At 40.5% G+C, this 21,057-nt stretch overlaps 1 protein-coding gene across 2 annotated transcripts in view; it reads right to left on the bottom strand.

The window, feature by feature from the left end:
- Positions 1-18,547, bottom strand: part of SLC27A6 (solute carrier family 27 member 6) — a 55,528-nt gene extending 36,981 nt beyond the window's left edge. Inside the window, exons 1-2 of one of the 2 annotated variants that reach the window (XM_036902591.2) lie at positions 18,067-18,547; positions 10,219-10,422 (exon numbers count right to left, since the gene is read on the bottom strand). In XM_036902591.2, coding sequence (XP_036758486.1) covers positions 10,219-10,422; positions 18,067-18,547 — 685 coding nt within the window. The remainder of the gene's footprint in view (positions 1-10,218; positions 10,423-18,066) is intronic. The other variant, XM_036902592.2, reaches the window with a different exon arrangement.
- Between the last annotated feature and the right edge of the window lie 2,510 nt (positions 18,548-21,057).

Consider the following 21,057-nt stretch of genomic DNA (forward strand, 5'->3'; position numbering starts at 1 on the left):
GATACCACAGAAACATATACATGTAATCATAAGAGACTACTGTGAACAATTACATGCCAACAAACTACATAACCTAGAAAAAAATGGATATATTTCTAAAAACATACAATTTACCAAGACTGAACCAGGAAAAAATAGAAAATCTAAACAGACCAATAACAAGTAAGAAGATTGAATCAGTAATCAAAAAACTCTCAACACAGAAATCTCCAGGGGCACATGGCTTCACTGAAAATATGAAATATTTAAAGAATAATAACACCAAACCTCCTCAAACTCTTCCAAAATTTCAAGGAAGGAATACTTCCTAACACACTGTACAAAGCCAGCATTATCTTGATATCTAAACCAGATAAGGATACCACAAGAAAACTACAAACCACCATTCCTGATCAACATAGATGTAAAAATTCAGCAAAAAGTAATAGCAACAAAATTCAAGAACACTTTAGAAGGATCATACACCATGACCAAGTGGAATTTATCTCTGGGATGCAAGGATGGTTCAATAAGTGCATATGAATAATTATGATACTGTTGGATTATGTCAAGAACTGTAATACTGTTGGAAACATCAAGAAACTGAAAGAAAAACATCACATGATCATCTCAAAAGATTCAGAAAAGGCACTTGACAAAATACAATACCCTTTCATGATAAAAAGCCTTAACAGGGTATAGAAGGAACACACCTCAACATAATTAAGGACATACATGACATATCCACAGCTAACATTATACTCACTGGAGAGAAACTGAAAGCACTTCCTCTAAGAAGGAACAAGACATGGATGCCCACTTTCACCACTCCTATGGTGAACAATTAGGTAAGGCATCCAAATCAGAAAGGAAGAAGTAAAATTGTAATTATTTGCTGGGGATAAGGTCCTATACATAGAAAACCCCAAAGAATTGTTAAAAAACTGTTGGAATCAGTTAATGATTTCACTAAAGTGACCAGATACAAAATCCACATATAGAAATCAATTGCATTCCTTTACATTAATGATGAAGCATTTGAAAAAGAAATAAAGAAAAAAATCCCATTCATAATAGAATAATAAACAATAAAATACTTAGGAATAAATTTAACCAAGGAAGTGAAAGATCTGTACAGTGAAAACTACAAAACTTTGCTGAAAGAAATTGAATACACAGAAAAATGCAAAGACTTCTGCATTCATGGATGGGAAGAACTGATGTTGTTAAAATGGCCACAATTACCCTAAACCATCTACAGATTCAAAGCAAGCCCCACCAAAGGCATTCTTCACAGAAGCAGGAGAAACAATCCTAAATTTTGTGTGGAACCAGAAAAGGCCCCAAATAGCCAAAGCAATCCTCAGACAAAAGATGAAAGTCAAAGGCATCACATTTTCAGGTTTCAAGCTATTTCACAAAGCCATTTTAGTAATAAAAATAGTATGATCCTGGCATAAAAATAAATACATCAACCAGTGGAACAGATTAGAGAGCCCAGAATTACACCCTGGCATACAGGGCCCATTAATATCGGACAATGGAGCCAAGAATACACAATAGGGACAGGGTAGTCTATTCAGCAGATGGTGAAAGGAAAACTGGAGAAACAAATACAGAACAATGAGCTTGGATCTCATCCCACATGACTCAAAAAAAAAAATTAACTCAAAATGGATCAGACTTAAACATATGACATGATACCAAAAAAGTCTTTGAAGGAGACATAGGGAAGAAGCTCATCAGTACTGGTCTTGGCAATAATTTTTTATGCGTCACACCCAAAACACAAACAATAAAAGAAAAAATATCAATAAACAGGATTACATCAAACTCAAATGCTTCCACACAGCAAAAGAAACAGTTGATAAAATGAAAAGACAACCCACAGAATGGCAGAAAATTTTTGCAAACCATATATTGGATTATATAAGAGGTGAGGTTAATATCCAAAATATATAAAGAACTCAGTCAACTCAATAACAAAAAAAACAAATAATCCAATTAAAAATGTGCAGAAAAACTAAATTGATATTTCACCAAAGAGGACATCAAAATGGCTAACAGGCACATAAAAAGATGCTCCACATCACTAATCATCAGTGTAATGCAAATCAAAAACATAATGAGCTATCACCTCACACTTGTTAGAATGGCTATTATCAACAAGACAAGAAAGAACAAGTGCTGACAGAGATGTGGTGAAAAGGAACCCTTTATACATGGTGGGAATGTAAATTGGTCCAACCACCATGGAAAAGAGTACGGAGGGTCCTCAAAAAATTAAAAATAGATTTACCATACAATCCAACAATTTCATTCTGGGTACATACCCAAAGGAAAAGAAAATAGGATTTTGACAAGATATATACACTTCTACGTTTATCATAGCATTACTTACAATAGCCAAGATATGGAAACAACCCAAATACCCATTAACAGATTAATGGATAAAAAGATGTGGTACATATACTAATCAGCCAATGAGGAAGGAGGCTATCCTGCCATTTATGATGACAACATTGATGGACCTTGAGCACATTATGCAAAGTAAGGTAAGTCAGACAGAGACAAGTACTGTATGATACCACTTACATGTGGAATCTAAAAAAGTAAAGCCTTTAAAAAATAGAGTAGTAGAATCTTCTTTACCAGGGACTGGGGGCTGGGGAATAAGAGCGATGGTGATTAACAGTATAAACTTGTAAGCCATAGAGATCCAATGCACAGTATAATGAATACAGACAATAATTATTGTACTGTAATTATGTAAAGTGATGAATATTGCTACTTTGGCAATTGTATTACAGTATATAAATGTATCAAAGTAACAAGTTGTACACCTTAAACTTACACAATATTACATATCAAATTTATTCAATTAAAAAAATAAGATACGCTCCCATGTCTGGCCTCTCAATTTTTACAGCCAGAATTCCTTACTGTCCGCTATGTGCTTCTCTGGGTATGCTCCGCCCCATGCAATGCCCTGTTGCTGCAATTTCCTCCCAGATCTCCCTGCCATTGGTCATGACCTCTGAGCTCAGCCTCTGTGATCTGGTGTTCTACCTTCCAATTGACATTTAGCTCACAGTTGCTGCTGCTATTTCCTGACGTGTATTTCACGCAGACGACCAGCTCTTTTCCATACATACTAAACTCCAGCTTTGCTTTTGTAAGCCTTCTCTGGTTTCATAACCGTCTGTGGTCTGTAGTAACCAGAGCTACTTATACATTCAAGTGGGGTGCCATCTTATTTAGTAGACATCACTCTTTCTCCACTTCAGTATATTTACTGCTGGAAGCCAAATTTTCCTTGGTTTTGGTCCCAGCAGCACATGGAGCTGTGAACCCCAGTCTCCAGTGACTTCCAGACACTTTGACTGGGGTGAACCTCAAGCCCCTCCTTGTTGCTGCGCCTATCTGATATTTCCTAACAGGTTTTTGTGCTCCATTTATGCTAACTGAAAGAGACCATCTCATAGGCAGTGCTGCCTACAAATTAAAATGTACTCATGAATTTTCTCAAAGGAAGTCTTCCACAGCTCCTCTTGATAGCTTGGCATTTCATATTTTCCTGAAAGTATTTATTGTCATCTACATGCATACAGAATTTTCCTATTGTCATTTATAAAGCTTTTGAGTGAGACTATCTCCAGTCTTGATTCTTGGTAATTCAATGCCTTTCTGTTTTGAATGCCTTCTTCCAGAAGACCAAATCTTTATGCATGTTCTGTTTCCAAGAAGTTCCCTCCCATGTTTTTCAGCCACTGTAGTCCTACTTCCCACAGTGTTCCTGATCTCATGGCAACCCAGCTTTAAGAATAATAACTTTTCAAATTGGAGGTGTGTCCAAAGAAGCAGCATGCTTTATCTAGTTATATTCCACCTGTATGCTTATGTCATTCCTTCAAAGCACTTGAGCAAACTGATTAGCCATGTTTCCCTTCCTAATTCGCTTAGCTTTAAGTGTATAATGATCTCATTAATTTATTATTAACCCTTCAAGGTACTCAGATTTTTTGATAAAAGACACAAAATAAATGAACTTGCGCAACAAATGAAAGTGATCAAAGGTTGATGTAAAACAGTTTGAAAGGAGGAGAATAAATAAAGTTTATTAAAACTGCATTTTAGAGTCCCTCTTGAAAGAGTTAGAAAGCATATTAACACATTAAAGCCCATGAGAAGTCGCCTGGTACAGAAACCTTGGTGTTTTGGCTGATGTTAATTTGTATTTTGTCAACCTGGACAAGGAAATTGTATAAAGACCCTTTTCAATTTTCATTGCATTTCTCTGAAGACACGAAGGGATATGTTGTAGAACATACCCGGAGAAGTGCTACCTTAGCTGGTCTCTAAAGCCCTCTTCTAACCTTCTGTGCATCCCTGACATTGGAATCCTCAAAAGTCCCTCGACTGGAGGGATGAAGCCCAGGCATAAACGTGGGAATGAGGCTGCTGGGGATTAGGAGGAAGATGGAAGAAAAGATGATGTCAGGAGAAAACCCATTCAGAAGCAGAGATAAATAATTTGGGGAATGCTGGGATCATTGTGGAATAAAGAAAAAACCCGTAAGTTTGGGGAAAAGGAGAGATGAAAGGAAACGGATTTAGACGGTGATAGTGAACGGCTCCCAGGTGCACAGCCTTAAACGGTTCCCTTGTTCTCCTCGTCCTGCTGCCCACAGGAGTGCTGGACGCACGGCGGCTCTGACCAAGCTTTGAGGCTACCTAGCCAAGCCTGGTGAGCAATAAGAGAACTGGAAGTTGGCAGACTGAGCACGAGCATAGACCCGCAAGGCCAGGAGAAAGTCCCAGAGATGAGATGAACGCCATTCCAGGAAGGCAGAAGGATGACCGGTGGGTGACTCGGCAGCTGGGAAGCTGAAACCTCAAGTGAACCCTTGCAGAAAGCTGATTTGTGCCCACAGCACCCAGAAAGCCTCAGAAATGTGATTACTGGGTACCTCAGAGAGTGGAAAAGAAATATGCAATATTACACAGGGAGCTTTATGGAGGTTCTATTTAGAAGCAATTACATCAAGGTCATAGAATAGGGAATTTTATAACCCCTCTGTTGTTCACTAAGATACCACATCATCTCCTCGGTCAGAGAGATGTAAGTGGTGTAAGAATTGACTTCAATCCTGTTCTTACTCAGAGACACTCTGAGTTGATTCCAGGGCCCGGGAATGTAGTATTTTGGTAAGCTTGGGCAAACAGGACTTGACAGCAGTAAGAATGGCTAGGAAATGCTCCATATTATCCAAAGGGCTCCCTTATAACCCAGCAAAAGGGCCTAAGAGCAGTCTTCACTCCCAGCATTTAACTTTCCAAATCCTCACTTCCTAATGTGCGCCAACACCTTCCTCATTATCAACATCCATAAGATGGTTTGTGTGAGAACTGATTATTACATTAGGTGACACACTAACATAAGTTCTCATATTTACTATCATTACAATCACTTAATTCAGTTCTAGGTTTAGAGTTGGAAACATCCATTAATATTAGAGAGAAAGAGAAAGGTAGTTTTCATTAAATGTGTCATTTCATTTTTTAATGAGGCTCAATGTGATTCTGTTACAATCTTTATTAGCTTTATATTCATAAAGCATGTCGTCCTCTGTACCATCAGTTCCGTATGCTGCTCTGCTGTGCTCTCTCATGACCCCACACGGCTCAGGCCTTTAAACTAAAAGGAATGATGTGTGTGTAACTTTCCCTGTGTGAGATCATTCTACAAACTAATTTTGGAACAATGTCAATAAATTCTTCTGATATTTGTTTTAAAATGCAAAAGATAAAACAAAATTACAGCCCCAGACTGCTTTTTGCAAAATGGTAGTAGAAGGTTTGAGATTTATTTTCTGTAGAAGATTAGCCTCTGGAAACACCAGGAAGAAGACAGGTTGAACAAATAGGGGGAATAAGAGGAAGTCTGCATGCTTTTCCATCTCCCTTTTAAATTGGACTCATTTTGCCTCTCAAGATTCTTATCTGAGGAATGTGAATAACACACATGTAAAAACAGAAACTCTGACAGTCATGGATCCCCCAACATCAGAAACCATGACAGTCACAGATCCCCCAACATCAGAAACCTTGACAGTCACAGATCCCCCAACATCAGAAACCTTGACAGTCATGGATCCCCCAACATCAGAAACCCTGACAGTCATGGATCCCCCAACATCAGAAACCCTGACAGTCACGGATCCCCCAACATCAGAAACCCTGACAGTCATGGATCCCCCAACAAAATGTCCTGGAGAATGAAAGCAACCAGTTCACAAGTCCCACTCAGGCACACAGATCTTCAGTCAGGATTTGGTTTATTTTGTGTGCGCATGTGTCTTGGTGACTGCATTTTAAATATGAAATGACAGAGGTCACCCGATATTTGAGGAACTCCTGCAGGATAAAGGGTTGAGGCCAATACAACCCAAAAGATAAAAGAGAAAACAGAGACAAGGCAGAGAGGAGAAATCTTAAAAAAATAAATCATTAATATTCTGAGAGATACGGGACAATAAAGTATCAATAATACAAAATAACATGCTAAGGAAAGAAGAATATTCAAAGAACACAAGGATTAGAAGAGAAATCTCTCAAAAAGTAAATCAAAAGAGAAGACAAGGAACGTGGGATAGAAAAGATTAGAACATTAATAATAGTCCAGGAAGGCCAATCTTCAAAAAGTTAGAGCTCCAAAGATAAAAGAATGAACAAACAAATGTAACAGGAGGGAATGAGCAGAAAGAGCAGAAACAAAGAAAAGATATGGGCCTATAGAAAAAAAACTTAAAAAAAATTTTCAAGTACTTAGAATTGCAAGGCATGAGTTTGTAGTCTGAAAAGCCCTAGAAGTTTCCCAGCAAAATAGATAAATAAGACCAGTCCCAGTCCAAGTCATCGTGGTGTTACAGACTAGTAAAGACTCTAAAAATCCCCCCAAAAGAAAGAAAAACAATGCCAAGGTGCATGAAGGATAAGAAATCAGAAAGAAAAGCAGTTCTCAACGTGAATACTGGACGTCAGATGGCAACAGAACAATGTCTTCAAACCCTTATGGAGACAATATTTCTACCCTAGAATTCTAAACCAAGAAGTGCAAGATAGAAAAAAAGACATTTTCTAACGTGTAAGGACTTCAAAAACCTTACTTCCTAAACACTCTTTATCAGACAGCCACTGAAGGCAGTACAACGATAAAATGAAAGAAAGCCAAGGAAACTAATTTAGGATCTGGGACTTAAGGGGTCAGAAAAAATAAACATGGTGAAGGGAATTCCCGGGATGGTGGCGAAGAATGAACCCAGGACAGCAAGAAAGAAACTGGTGGAGACGGAAAGAGCTGGGGTGAAGGCCCGGCAAAGAGGTGGCCATGGAACGGGCTGGACAAGAAACACACAGCCTTCACTGTTTTTTTAATACAGGTATTATTTTATTTTATTTACCAACAATAAAATGCACAAATCTTAGTTGCAGCTTGATGCATTCTGACATGTATACACTCAAGTAACCATTATTTAGATCAAGATAGGAAACATTCTCGCTCATTTCTTTTTCCCCTTCACCTCGTTCAACCATCCCTCCACCTCCCCCCTCTGACAACCATCATTCTGTTCTCTGTGACTAGGAGTCTATTTCTGTTTCTCTTGCTTGTTTTGTATTTTTTATATCCCACATATAAGTGGAATCATATGGGTGAGCATGAACCAGTTAGAAGTGTATAGATAACCAGCAAGTCAACAGAACAATGACCAATTCAGATTCGGGGTAGATTTCTGTATACCTAGAGAAAGGAGATAAATTAATTTCATTATGCTGCAGAACTCAGCTAGAAATAGTGCTACTAAGTGAGGATACTGATACTAACCAAGCCCACATTTGCCATAAAACTATGGGAAGGTGCTTGGGGAGAAAGTGCACCAGACAGAAAGAAATGAGGAGGGTGGGGAGTGGAAATAGAAGACAAACCATTGACTTTGCATCATGGAAAAGCAGCAGGCACTTTGTAGTCAACATCTGTTAACTTTCTAGTTAAGAGACTTGTTCTGTGTAGAGATACGGAGGTGATTATAAAATGAAAGCTCTAAAAATACTGAATGGAGTTGGTTTGGGGAAGAAGAACTCCAGGGGGCAAGTGGGTACTCTTTTCCTACAATTTGTAAAACTGTTAGAATTTTTCACCTCTGTGCTGAACAACTTCAGCACAAATAAATATCAAAAGAAAACAAATTAGAAGTGCTTTTGCTTTCACCCTGTACTCCAATGGTACAAAACCCTCTGGGTTTTAGTCTTAAAAAACCAGGGCTGTTAACAGTCTGCTCCAGACTCTTCTCGTTGGGGTGAGGAAGCAGGTGGGGTGGAGGCACGGTAAAGATGGTTTTAAAGCCCAGAGCCACTTTCTAGTTTTCATAAGAGAATATCCACAAGGACATATTAGTTAAGCACCTTCTGTTGGAAGTTTTCAAAGCATATCATTTCCAGAATTGCATTGTCCCTTTTGGAGTCCAAAGTCAAAGTGAAGTGATACTGACAACTGGATACATATTAGCATTTGCCAGCTCACTTATCAAAGCTGTTCTAAGCAAAGACAAAAATACAGCTGACTCTCCAGTCTAAGAGAGATCATTCTTAGGATCCAAATAGCAAAAAAAGAAGAAAAGAAAAGAAAGTAAAACTTCCTTACTGAAGTAAGAAAACTTTATTTAGGCAACTGTAGTTTTGCTTATAACACTGCCTGTGCACAAGAAATTAGTAACAGAACATTTGTGATGCCTACTCCAAACCCCACAGTCATCTTCAAACTAATTTAAAAGGTGACCTAGTTTACCATAAACATGACCCAGTTTTTCCTAAGAATCTCTTAAGCTAACATGCCTATTGACATCTCAGGCAGTTTCATTATTCTTTGCGTGTGTGTGTTACCTAAAAAAAGGTAAGTTTAGGGACTTGATTCTGTTGGGTGTCTTCTCCAAAAGCTGTGATGCCTTCATGACTTCCTGTGTGTCACCTACTCCACTCACCCTCAAGGAAATCAAGTGCCAGCTACAAGTGCTTAAATCATAGCTAGAGTCAGACTGTGCTCAGGACTTAACGTCATACACTGGAACACACAGAACTGTTTTAAGGTAGGCTAAAGGATTAATGAGAAACCATTTAAGCTCATCTCTTTAGGTTCAGGAATCTAAGGGGCAGAGAAGTGAGCAATGACCTTGCCTAAGCAGCTGGCCAAAGTTCACACTGAGCCACTGGGGCTGGCTCAAGGACTTCAGCTATGCCAGGGCCCTTTAAACTGCCAAATGTGCAGACAATCTGTCCAGATCAGACCATGGCCAAGTGAGCATAGTGACCTGCTAAGTTAAAAGTGAAGCAATTACCATTTGACGCAGGAATCCCACTTCTAGGAATTTACCCTAAGAATGCAGCAGCCCAATTTGAAAAAGACAGATGCACCCCTATGTTTATCACAGCACTATTTACAATAGCCAAGAAATGGAAGCAACCTAAGTGTCCATCAGTAGATGAATGGATAAAGAAGATGTGGTACATATACACAATGGAATATTATTCAGCTATAAGAAGGAAACAAATCCTACCATTTGCAACAACATGGATAGAGCTAGAGGGTATTATGCTCAGTGAAATAAGCCAGGTGGAGAAAGACAAGTATCAAATGATTTCACTCATCTATGGAAAATAAGAACAAAGAAAAACTGAAGGAGCAAAACAGCAGCAGAATCACAGAACCCAAGAATGGACTAATAGTTACCAAAGGAAAAGGGACTGAGGAGGATGGGTGGGAAAGGAGGGAGAAGGGTGGAAGAAGAAAGGGGGCCTTATGATTAGCATGTATAATGTGTGTGGGGGCACGGGGAGGGCTGTGCAACACAGAGAAGACAAGTAGTGATTTTACAGCATCTTAACTATGCTGATGGACAGTGACTGTGAAGGGGTATGTGGGGGGGACTTGGTGAAGGGGGGACCCTAGTAAACATAATGTTCTTCATGTAATTGTAGATTAATGATACCAAAATAAAAATAATAAAAACTAAAAAAAGTGAAGCAATTAACTTTTCTATTCAAGTTTGAGAGTTCTGAGACCTAAGCGGTCTTCTTTGTGTCAGAGGCCTTCTCAGGTGTCTGGGGACGACATGTGGCGCAAAGTTGCCCAACACCATTGCTTTGCAAATGTACTGCATCTGTTAAAGAAGACATAGATCCTACCTGTTGTCCCAGAGGTAAAAATATAAAGATAAGGAGACTTGAGGCTTGAGGCAACGTGGTGGCTGTGTGGCACTGGCCCCTCCGATGCTGTGCCCAGCTTGGCTTTGAGTGAAATTATGCCCTGTGGAACAGAATCTTTCATTGCCCAAACACTGATCTCTTCTGGGAGGCTTGGAAGGATTTCTTCTACAGTTCCCAGCAAATCTAAAAACCAAAGAATTAGAAATAAGTGAATAAAGTATAAAGCTCATTCACCTGGCTTTCCTTTGTGGTTTGGAAGAGAGAGATAAAATGTAAATGCAATGCTGGTTTCCTGTTCTGGGTGGATGACTAATATCATAGTCATTTTAGGATTCTGTCTCAACAGGAACAACTGAAAGGGAAATCTGATTATCATTTGATTTAATCAATGCAAATAGGCTGATTCAAATTGAATTTTGGGACTCCACCATCCAGATTATGGTTCTTCGTAACTTTTAAATAAAACTCTGTTTTGATACTCTGCCTTCAGTCTAAACTCAGGATACTTCACTAGACATTTTCCTGGAAATACCACCCAGTAACTCATTATTTAAGCAGCCATCTGTCTGTGGCTGTTCAGAGCTCTCTGAATGCAGCACATCCGGGAGAGTCCGCCCACTGCTCTGGAATCCCAAGGTCATTAGGCCTTAGGGACCATCCGAAGCCAAAGGTTGACAGAGGAGAATGAGAGGTGCCCTTTTCTCTGGATCAGGATAATTAAAGACAAAAGTCTTTGAGGGCAAAAGGAAAAAAAGAAAAGGTAATAAGAGCCCTAGTTCAGAGCAGGGAGCCGCAGTGGCAGGGGGGAGCAGGCGGAGAAAAGCAGAGCCTCCATCAGGAGCAGTGGGATCTGAGGCCAGGCGGGACCCCACGGCAAGGGAACAAGGGGAGGGGGAAAGCCTGAAATGCCGAGACCAATATAACACTGATTATCAACTCTATTTCAACTTGAAAATGTTACTAAATGTAAAATACATCCTGGTCAGATTGTTCGGGTCCATATACATATGGACCTCCCCTTCTAAACAATTATTTTTTTTTCTAATTTTTTAACAAAACTTCAACAATGATCACAAGATATATTCTGCTTTGAAGTAGAACTCAGGGCACTGCATTAAACGTTTCCCTGGAAATGTAAATCAGTATCTGGTTATCCACAAAAGCCATCGGTCATACAGATGTCACACAAAAGGCTCTCCCACACAATACATTTGAGCAAAACTCATGATTTACCTCCTCAAAATCTATAACCCAGCCTGATCACAAAGAAGCAGTAAGATCAATGTGTCAAATGGGACCAGGCAGTTCACAAATAAAGCTTGCAAGAAAACTAAGGAAACACAGACAATTATAAGGAGTTGGTATGTTGGGAGTCGGGAGGCAGATTGGGACTTGAAGTTTTGTGAGTTCATTCTTCTTTCTACAGCAAACCCAAATGAAAATGTAAGAATCCAGAGAAAACATCTAATTCTATTGAGCATACACAGCTGTACACAGATTGCTTTGGTAAGAAGTGAAAAATCACAAGGAATACTGGGGAAAAGGCAAGTCACCAATAGATGTAAAAGCAGGACAAACAAACGATCTAGACATCCTATTTCCCTTTAATTTTTAGTACTAGATTTTGTCTTAATGACTCCCCCTGGCATTTCGAATAGACTAGTACAAGTCTCAGAACTGACTCATTTCGCTACCTTAATTTCAAGTCTCTCATCTGGAATCATATATTAACAGCACAAACTTTTATATGTTCCTAATGATATGTAAGTCTAAGTTGGCAACATTAAGTGCCAAGAAAGTTACAATACAAATAACTGTGGCCCCTAATGTGTTGGAAATGTAAAGTCTGAAGAAACACTGAGTACTTATGAAAGAGGATGACTTAAGCAAGAAAAAGGGAGTAGATTCCTAGAGGTCAGAGGAGATGCAATTTAATTTCCTTCATACATTAAAATTAAATTAACTTAGCTGACACATTTAGAATTCTGTTGAAGTTTATCTACAAATTATTTCTTCAACAGTGGTAAGAAATGTAGATGAGGATAGTGAAAATTGAAATGAAAATTTGAAAAGTCTTATAGAGGATAAAGAATCATGATTTACTCATCAGTGTCAATCTTTCTTAATAAAATGAAAACTTGCAGTGTCACTCAGAAAGTGAATTCTGAATATAAAGTCCTGACATAAGAGAGCATGTGTTTAAATATTTCAAGGAAACTTGGTTGTGTTTCATGAGTATTTCCTTTGAGTGAAGTGAGGATTCCACTCTACTAAACCTGCAGTGCCTCAAAAGAATGGTGGGCATCCTACCCAGCCCCCGGGACACACACTGTAGGTGTAGAGAGACCTGTTTATGGAATGGAGCTCTGCCCATGGGATCCACTGTAGATGCAGGTCTTAGCAGCAAACTATCGTAAGAAAACCAAGCAGCTGAACTTGGTATGGACTTCGGTAGGGCTGCAAGCGTAACAACAGGTAACTTAGGATCTTCACTATGATTCTTTGGCACTTTCTGTACAACTTAATTTCTTTCCTTCACATCATTATTGTATCTCTTACATTTCTGAGACTATAACACCAATGAGTAAAACTTAGTGTGAAGTATGTTATGCATACTGAATGAAAAACTTATTCTGCCTAAAACAATCTGATACTTTCAAAGACACTGCTTGTAGCTCTTAATACACTGGCAAACATTTAAACTTTAAACTTTTATGTGTTAATAAAACTAATAAGAAATCCAACTACAAATAGTTAATTTGAGCTTTCCATAGTGCAAAGATATCACATAGAATCCAAAATGAAATTACGCATTCCACCACATGCTTATAACTAGCACCCTACTACTTAGAGCAGCTCACTACTTTTCACAGAATGCACTGGGCAGGCTACCATTTCTAAGATAAATGATGTTTAAGTAAGCAATGTCCTAAAGCAATTCATATTAGGATATGGATGCTTATATTTAGATCAGGCCAGAAACTCATTTCATCATGAATAATGTGTCAGCTATTTTTACAAATGTTAATTTATTAATAATCATAATACAAATACACATGGGAAAAGACTTTCAACTGTGAAAACCAAAGGGCTCAGGCAAAGACTGACCTCTTAACTTTGCCTATAGGTCTCTGCCACCATGCAACTAAAAATAATAATGGCAACTATTTATTGAGTATGTACTATGGTCCAGGCATCTGTTGTGTCCTTTCCATTTAATTAACACAGGACGCAGTGACATTCATCAATCTGCCATGTCTTAGCAGTCAGTTAATGGAACAGTTAAGGTCTAAGCACGTTTCCCCAACTCCAAGATGGTGCTTCTCCCATTCAGCCTGCCCCTCTGCTGAGGAGGCACAGCCACCCTGTAAGTCATTTTTGCTCCTGACAGTACTCAAGCATCATTCCCTTATAACAGATGTGTGCTCAGCAGGTATTGTAAATAAGCACCCCTGGTCAGTGTCCCTGTGACCAACAGCAAAAAACCATTTATTCACGAATGCATAGAGTACTGTCCTTCCCAGCTCCAGAACCACGAAGCCACTTAAAAAATCCTATCAAAATCAGTTATTTTCTTTTCGAATGGATGTAATCCTTGACCTAGTTGAGTATGACATAGAAAAAAAAAATGCAAAACAGTGATTCATTCTACTACCAGTAAAAATATTAAAAATGTCCTTAAAATTAAAGTAGAGCTCTATGAGGATATCAAAGTACATTGATAAAACAAAAGTTCACACAAGCTGTGTCTTACTTTTGTGAGCACATATTACTTTCTGAAAAAGTATTTTATAGTACCTTTCTATAAAGCTTAAAGGGTCTTTATTTTTCTTCTAACTCTGCCTCTTGGTCTTTAAAAAACAGATGCCATTACGGTTGAAAGTCATTTGGAGAATTACCACGGCTGATTGTTAACTGGAACATTTGTCCTGCACAGTCTGAGTGAACAGTCTGGAGGACTTGTAAGATGAGGCTAAAAGGAGGGGGGCGGGTAAGGGAAGGGGAGAGGAGAAGAGACGGAGGTGAGGGCATGAACGAGAGCAGAAAGGGGGGCAAAGACAAAGGTGTCCCCAGGGGGCTTTTATGATTCAGGATCAGAAAATCTGGGCTCCTGTCCGTACTGCCTCTACACAGACGGGCCTGAGGAGAAGACTTGCCCCCTGTCAACCACGCTTTCCTCATCCTTAAAACGAGGCTACGGCTGTGGTGAGGATCACGTAAGATAATGTGTGTACACTTTGTAATTTATAAAGTGCTTTAAAAATGGAAAGGATTATTATTATTATTGTTGTTAAACATGTCTAAGGATGTAATTACATAGATTTTCAAGAATGAGATACAAGCAACCCATTATTTTTTGTTTGTTTGAAGTAAAGAGAAAAGCATAAACAGGTGGATGGTAACCTCGGCAACAGTCATGATTAGCGACATCAGAGTTGAAATATTGGGAAGAAAGGGCTAGGCTTAATCTAAGACTACTTAATTTTCAGGACGTGCTCACATTTTTCCTGGGAAATTTGAGATGCCCCTTGACACATCTTCTAAACCAAACTACGCAAATATAAAACTTCCTTCCAAGTATTTTTGACTCTTCAGACTATGAGAGAAAGGAATAATAGTTTTATAAATGTTTTAATTTTTTCTGATCTGTGTATGAAAAGCCTGATGACTTAATACTGGCAGCTTTTTTCTTTTTTTTTTTTTACTGTATTTATATAACTGGAATGTACTTTTTTTCATAGTTATATCAAAAGGGGATTGACAGCCCCCAGAACAGTCAGGCTAGATAGCACAGCAGTCTTTCAGGTTTTCAGTCTTTGCTCTGCCATCTACTATGTTGTTGCCCTAGATACACTTTGTGAATTGCTTTCCCTCTGTTTCCAAAATATAGGCCTATACCAGCCCTTCAGAATCACAGGATACCTTTTACACAGTCAGCCTTGAGGAAATGGCAGCTATTGACATTTTTGTGAAGGACAGTAAGAGGACGAATAGCATTTGACTGGTGGCTTAAGTGATTTCTTTTGCTTATTCCTTGCTCCTGGAGACAGAATTATCAGGCACTGCCATGATTGACACTTCCCCTATCACCGTGGGCATTACCTGGCCTGTGTGTAAAACCTGTCTGAAACTGGCTCTAGATAACTCTGAAAAATAAAATTTTGCTAAAACATACCAAAGCCAAGTGTTCAAGGTCCGATTCCAAACAAACGACTCACTAGCCTTTCTTATAGCTAACCCCAGATTAGGAGGTCACGGCAAAACCCCAAGATCTCTTATTAAGAGCCTGGGATGACTCTATGGTAATAATAGCACTTATTTCAATTCACCTAGTGAGTACATAGCTGGCACTCAGCAAGCCACTTATTACAACAGCTATGTCATTTACTCCTGGAGTCCTATGGTGAAGCAGAGGCATTATCACCATTTTACAACTAGGTAGAGGGAGACCCAGGGCAGCTGATGATCCCGTCTCCCATCATGCAGCTAAGCAGCAGCAGGCCACAGATGACATCCTGGTCTGCCTGGCTTATCTCTGTCTAAACCACTTGACTTGTCTTTCCACCTAAATACACTCCCCTGAGACACAATGACTTAATAGTGCTTCCCCATCAGGAACATCCAATGAGAATCTAAGTCCTCTGAAATTTAAAGTTCTAAAAACTAACATGTTGTTCACTGATTAGACCCAAGAGACCAAGGATATAGTATTTCAGGGTAAGCACTTCAAATATAGGGACGTGACTATGACACAAGCAACATCTTACCAAAAAATCTAATAATCGAAATAGAATTGTCCCATCTTTGAAAAACATGTGTCATATGCCTATTTTGGAAACAGACTAAAAAGATGGAAGGTTGACTTTTCCAGATACTACTTAAATGATAAAATCAATCAACTAAATGGCTTTGGCTTAAAACTCCAGCATCCCAAAGTGACTTTTACATGTAAAAACTCACTGTTGGTGTTAAAAAACAAAAACAAGGAAACCATGCAATCACTCATTGGCAGGTAAAGCAAAACCTGGCACAAGCAAGAACTGCTAGATTAATTGGTCCTAATTAGGCTACAATTCAATCAGCAGCCAAGTCTCAATGGTCTTTTTGAGAGGTAACCAGCTCTGCGGACTTTGAGACGAATCCCTCTGGAGACCAGCTATGGGGTATTTCTCAAGTTGGCATCAACCTCATGGCCACAGAAAAACATTCTTTTCAGGGGTACTCTGGCCCTCTCAGTTTGCTCTTCTTAAGGGGATTTATGGCTTTATCAGTTTTTAGCACAATTTCAGGTGCAGATTTGTTCCAGAAACTGTGACCTAAATTAGATCGAGGAATAAGATGGGAATTAGAGTAAAATGTCAGTGTATATCCAAGAGACGAACTGCTGATACTTTTTTCCTGCTTCCTTCACATTATCACTGGCCCCCGCACAAGTGGTAAACATTGCTTCACCCTGTTAACAAAAATTCTGTATGACTCATTAATCCTACTTCTTGTCCAGAGAAATCCCATCACATATTAGTTAGCCTCTTTCCAAGGTGAGAGGCTGAGTTTCACTCTTGGAAGACACGGTCGCTGAATGAAAACAAACGATCAAAAAATACACAAGAGACTTTTTGGCTTCTCCGTTCCCGTGGCTTAAGCAAGATAAAACAGTCCTTGAAAGGAAGCATTATGCATATCAGGTCACAAGTTGAGTGGGAAGGACAACAGGAAGCAGCAGAAGTGAGAGCCTTTAATAATTAACCGTTTTACTATATATTGCCTGACTCATTTTTGTTTAATGTACAATTACAATATGACAAAGGTTACCTGGTAAGTTCTATACTTTGGAGATCACTGGCATATAAATAGATTATTTTTCCATACTGTGCTGTGAATCTAAAAAGTCTGCACAAGGTGACAGTATGGAACTATTAATCTAAAATACTTAAATATTTTCGCTAAGGGCCTTGCCAAGGATTCTGCTCACCCTCTACCTTCCTACCCTCATACACGAATGATATGCATAAACCATTCAGATTATACCAAGTAGTATCATTTTTCACACTCAATTCCACTTTGTTATGCAACCCATCTCCCTTGGTTCTTTGTTAATTAGGTATTCAACGAAAGACTTTTCTTTGTAGTTCAGGGTTAATTTGTGTATTCAAAGCCTAACTCCAAGGGGAGGAGAAAGAAGGATAGAACTACAGAAAGGAAAAAAATGGTGCACAGATGGGGGTGGGAGAAAACAAAAAGGCCAAAAGTCTGCCAAGTGCATACCCACCGGCTAGGAGGTGGGAGCCCAATCTTGGAGGGCAAATCCTAGCTTGCAGTCCCTGCAGAGTAAGAGCAGACAGGAAGACCAGAATTCATGCACTTTATATTCAACATAGTTTTTCTGCTAATGTAGTCAAACTTGATAATGTTACCTTTAGAGGCAGATAGGTGTTCCACAGTGACAGCAAGATTAACTTTCCTACTCATCAAATAATTGTGTCAGATCTGACCAGCTTAGAATAGACCAAGTTCTGTATCTGTGTTTTGCACCCATGGAAGGTTATCAATAACAGTAAAATTGCCCCGTCCCCGAATAGTCAGAAGCAGATATTTTAGTAAAGGTTTCTGAAGCTGTCTTGATATTTACTAACCTACAACAGGGTATGAGATTGAAATGGGAAGAGGGTGTGTTTGTCCACCACTCATAGACCTGTAATACTATTTTGTCCCCTTGGCATGCACACACCCAATATATTAGCTGTGAACTGTTCTAACAAAAAAGGAGGTCCGGGGGACACAGGCAGGATTGCCATTCTGCACAGCAGACCACACCCCATACTTTACCTGCGCCGACTATGAGGGCCCTGGGCTCACAGCTGAGGATGCAATGCAGGAGGGACTTGGAGCGAATGCTGGAGTTGAGGAAGGCCACCACGCAGCCCAGCTTGGCCAGGCCGAACCACACGTGGATGAAGTCAGGCTCATTGCTCATCAGCAGAGCCACGGTGGCCCCCCTTTTCACAGTGGAATGGTTCAGGAAGACATGGGCCACTCTGCTACTCCTTCTGTCTACATCCTGATAGGTGTAGATGTCTCCCTCATAGATGATGAAAGGTTTCTGAGGCTGCTGCTTGGCATGGCTTAGGAATTTATCCAGGACAGTGACCAGCTCGCCTCGGAGCCTGCACATCTCCATCCGAATTCCATAGCGTACCACCTTCCCCAGGTACCAGAAGTCATCCCAGAAGTAAGGGAACAGGAGTTTCTGCAGGAAGTGCAAGAAGACAATTCCAGCCCCTAGTCCTGTTAGCCATAACAAGAGCATGGGGGCCACAGGACCAGAAGCAGCTCTGATCCCAGCCCTACCAGCGTCCTTCGCTTCTAGGCTCAGCTCTCCGCCGAGACAACTGCTCCTCCACACCCGCACCAGCAATTTGTGCCAGCCTTTCTGCCAGGGAGAGGGAAATCTTGCGAAACACTGTGAGCGGTCTGCACAAAGGACGCCCCAAGTGCTGCTGGAGATAAGGCTTGGGACACCTGGCAGACGTGGAGAGCGCGGAAAATCACAGCAGGCGCTCGCAGGGGCCTGGGAGTCAGCGAGCCCAGCGCAGCGCCCTCGCCTCCGGAGCCCCGACGCGGCCCGCGCCCTGCCGGGTTCCCGGGCTCCTTGCAGCCCTCCCCAGGAAGGCTGGGTCGGTCCCGCCGCCTCTGACGGCCTGGGCAAACACCACCGCCCTCAGGCGAAGTGTGTCCCGGGGCTGATGCTCTCCTCGGGGTCGTCTTTCCGGGGGTGCAGATTGGAGGCTGAATCCGAGTCCAGGAAAGCGGGGCTGGCGACGGCTGAGAACTGCAGCAGCTTCCCGTCTGGCCCGCCAGAAACCAGGGTCTCAGGGCCACGCCTCGGCCCGAGGTGACCCCGGGGCCCGTGGGATCCGGGGCCCGCAGCGCCGCCCCCGCTCCGCCCCCAGGGCGCTCTCCGCTGAGCAGCTGCTTTCCACCCGGGGCGCGGCTGCCCCCCGAGCGTCCTTGGGCTGGTGCAGCCTCCTACCGCCCGCCGCCAGGCCCGGGGCCAACCGCGGCTCCGAGCGTTGCCGCTGCAGGGCTCGGGGCTCTGCGCGTCCAGTCGCCGCGGAAAGTGCCGCCAAGGGGCTCTGGCGGGGACGGGACCGTCTCCCGGGGCGGGAGGGCCGGCGTCCGGGAGTCCCCGCGCGGGGTCTGGGGCCATCAGCTGCTGCAGTGGGGTTGGAGGAGTTCACTCCTTAAATCAAGTACCAATTTAAGGGAACTAAACGAGAGGCAGGAGAGGGGAGGGGAGGAATTAAAGAAAAAAACCTGCCGAGAATGGGACAGAGGACAACCAAAAGGAGATCAGGGTGTCAGACGGATCAAGGAATATTTGAGGTCTTTGTTCATAAAGCATCAGACAACTGTTTTGTTTTTTCTACAAAAAGTATTTTTGAGCACTTACATTAGTACGTTGGTATTGACATTTATGTGGGAATTCTATCCTTAGAGGACAGTCCTTTGTACAAAATTTTCCAAAAAATACGGATGTGCGAGCTTAAGTTCATATCCACATCCATATTTTTTAAAAGCATAAAATACTATTATCTGTCCTTGACAAAATATATATATTTTTTCAGTTAGATCATGCAAAGACTTCATACTAAGGATTCTAAAGGGGAGAGGGGAACATGGGGAGTTAACAATAAATTGCAAAGAATTACAATAAAATGTCATACCATGATGAAATTTTACTGAAGCTAAAAACCTGGGGAATATTTAATTACATTTTTTTTCCTGCAGACACCATCATCCCAGCTCTCTGCTTTTAAGAAGTGTGTATGAATGGTTAATTGCACACACTGAAATGGTTAAGCATTGCCTCACATTGTCAGGCTTTTCTTCCTCCTTCTCTCTCATGTTCTGCAGCTGGGTTCTAGCTAACCTCAGATTTCCTAATAAAAGAAAACTGAAAAAACTCCAAGGGTGACTCTGATTTATTAATCTGAAAAGGATTACTTTAAAGTCACAGTGAAGAGCCCAGAAGAAAGACAAGCTCTTAAAAATCTTTGGGTAGAAATAATTTGCAATCACAATATAAGCCGTACAGCATGGAGAATATAGTCAATGATTCTGTAACATCTTTCTACACTGATAGATGGTAACTGCACTAGAGGGGTAAGGATTTAATAACATGGGTAACTGTTGAACCACTGTGTTGTACATTCCAAGCCAACATAAGATTGTATATCAAGGATACTTGAATTAAAAACAATTTTTTTAGATAAAATGATTTCTAAATTTACTCAGAAGTTCCGGTCTTTTCAACTCAAGACACAGCTTTTCAGTTAAAAAAAAGTATTAGTATCAAGCAGTTCGCAACTTGAAAATCAGTTTACAACCTGAAGAGCATCTTTCAAATTTTATCCTTTTTGCTCCTGGTTCTACTCTGATTCAGTCACCTTCTAGAAAACAACACTTGAAGCAGAAAACAGAATATGGAGCAGTTGGTCTCAGACTTTTGATTTCCAGTACCAGTAAAACCTGTCCACCTCTAGTGGAAAAAAATGAGTAAAGAAGCATAGGTTTGCCATCTTTTATTTTGTTAAATTTAAAATATTAAGCACACATTACACTAATTACCATATACCATCACCATCGTTCCATAAAGGGAAGGATTTATTTCAACATTAAAAAGAAGGAAGAATACCATTAGAATAAAGGACCATCTTTCAAAATAAATGAAATTAATTTCATGAAAAACTCATGTGGTATGCTTATTTTTCTTAAGAGGGACTTGTTAACATAACCCCAAGGCATGGAACTAAATTT

This window comes from Manis pentadactyla, chromosome 13 (assembly GCF_030020395.1).
Source record: "Manis pentadactyla isolate mManPen7 chromosome 13, mManPen7.hap1, whole genome shotgun sequence".
Taxonomy (NCBI): Eukaryota; Metazoa; Chordata; class Mammalia; order Pholidota; family Manidae; genus Manis; species Manis pentadactyla.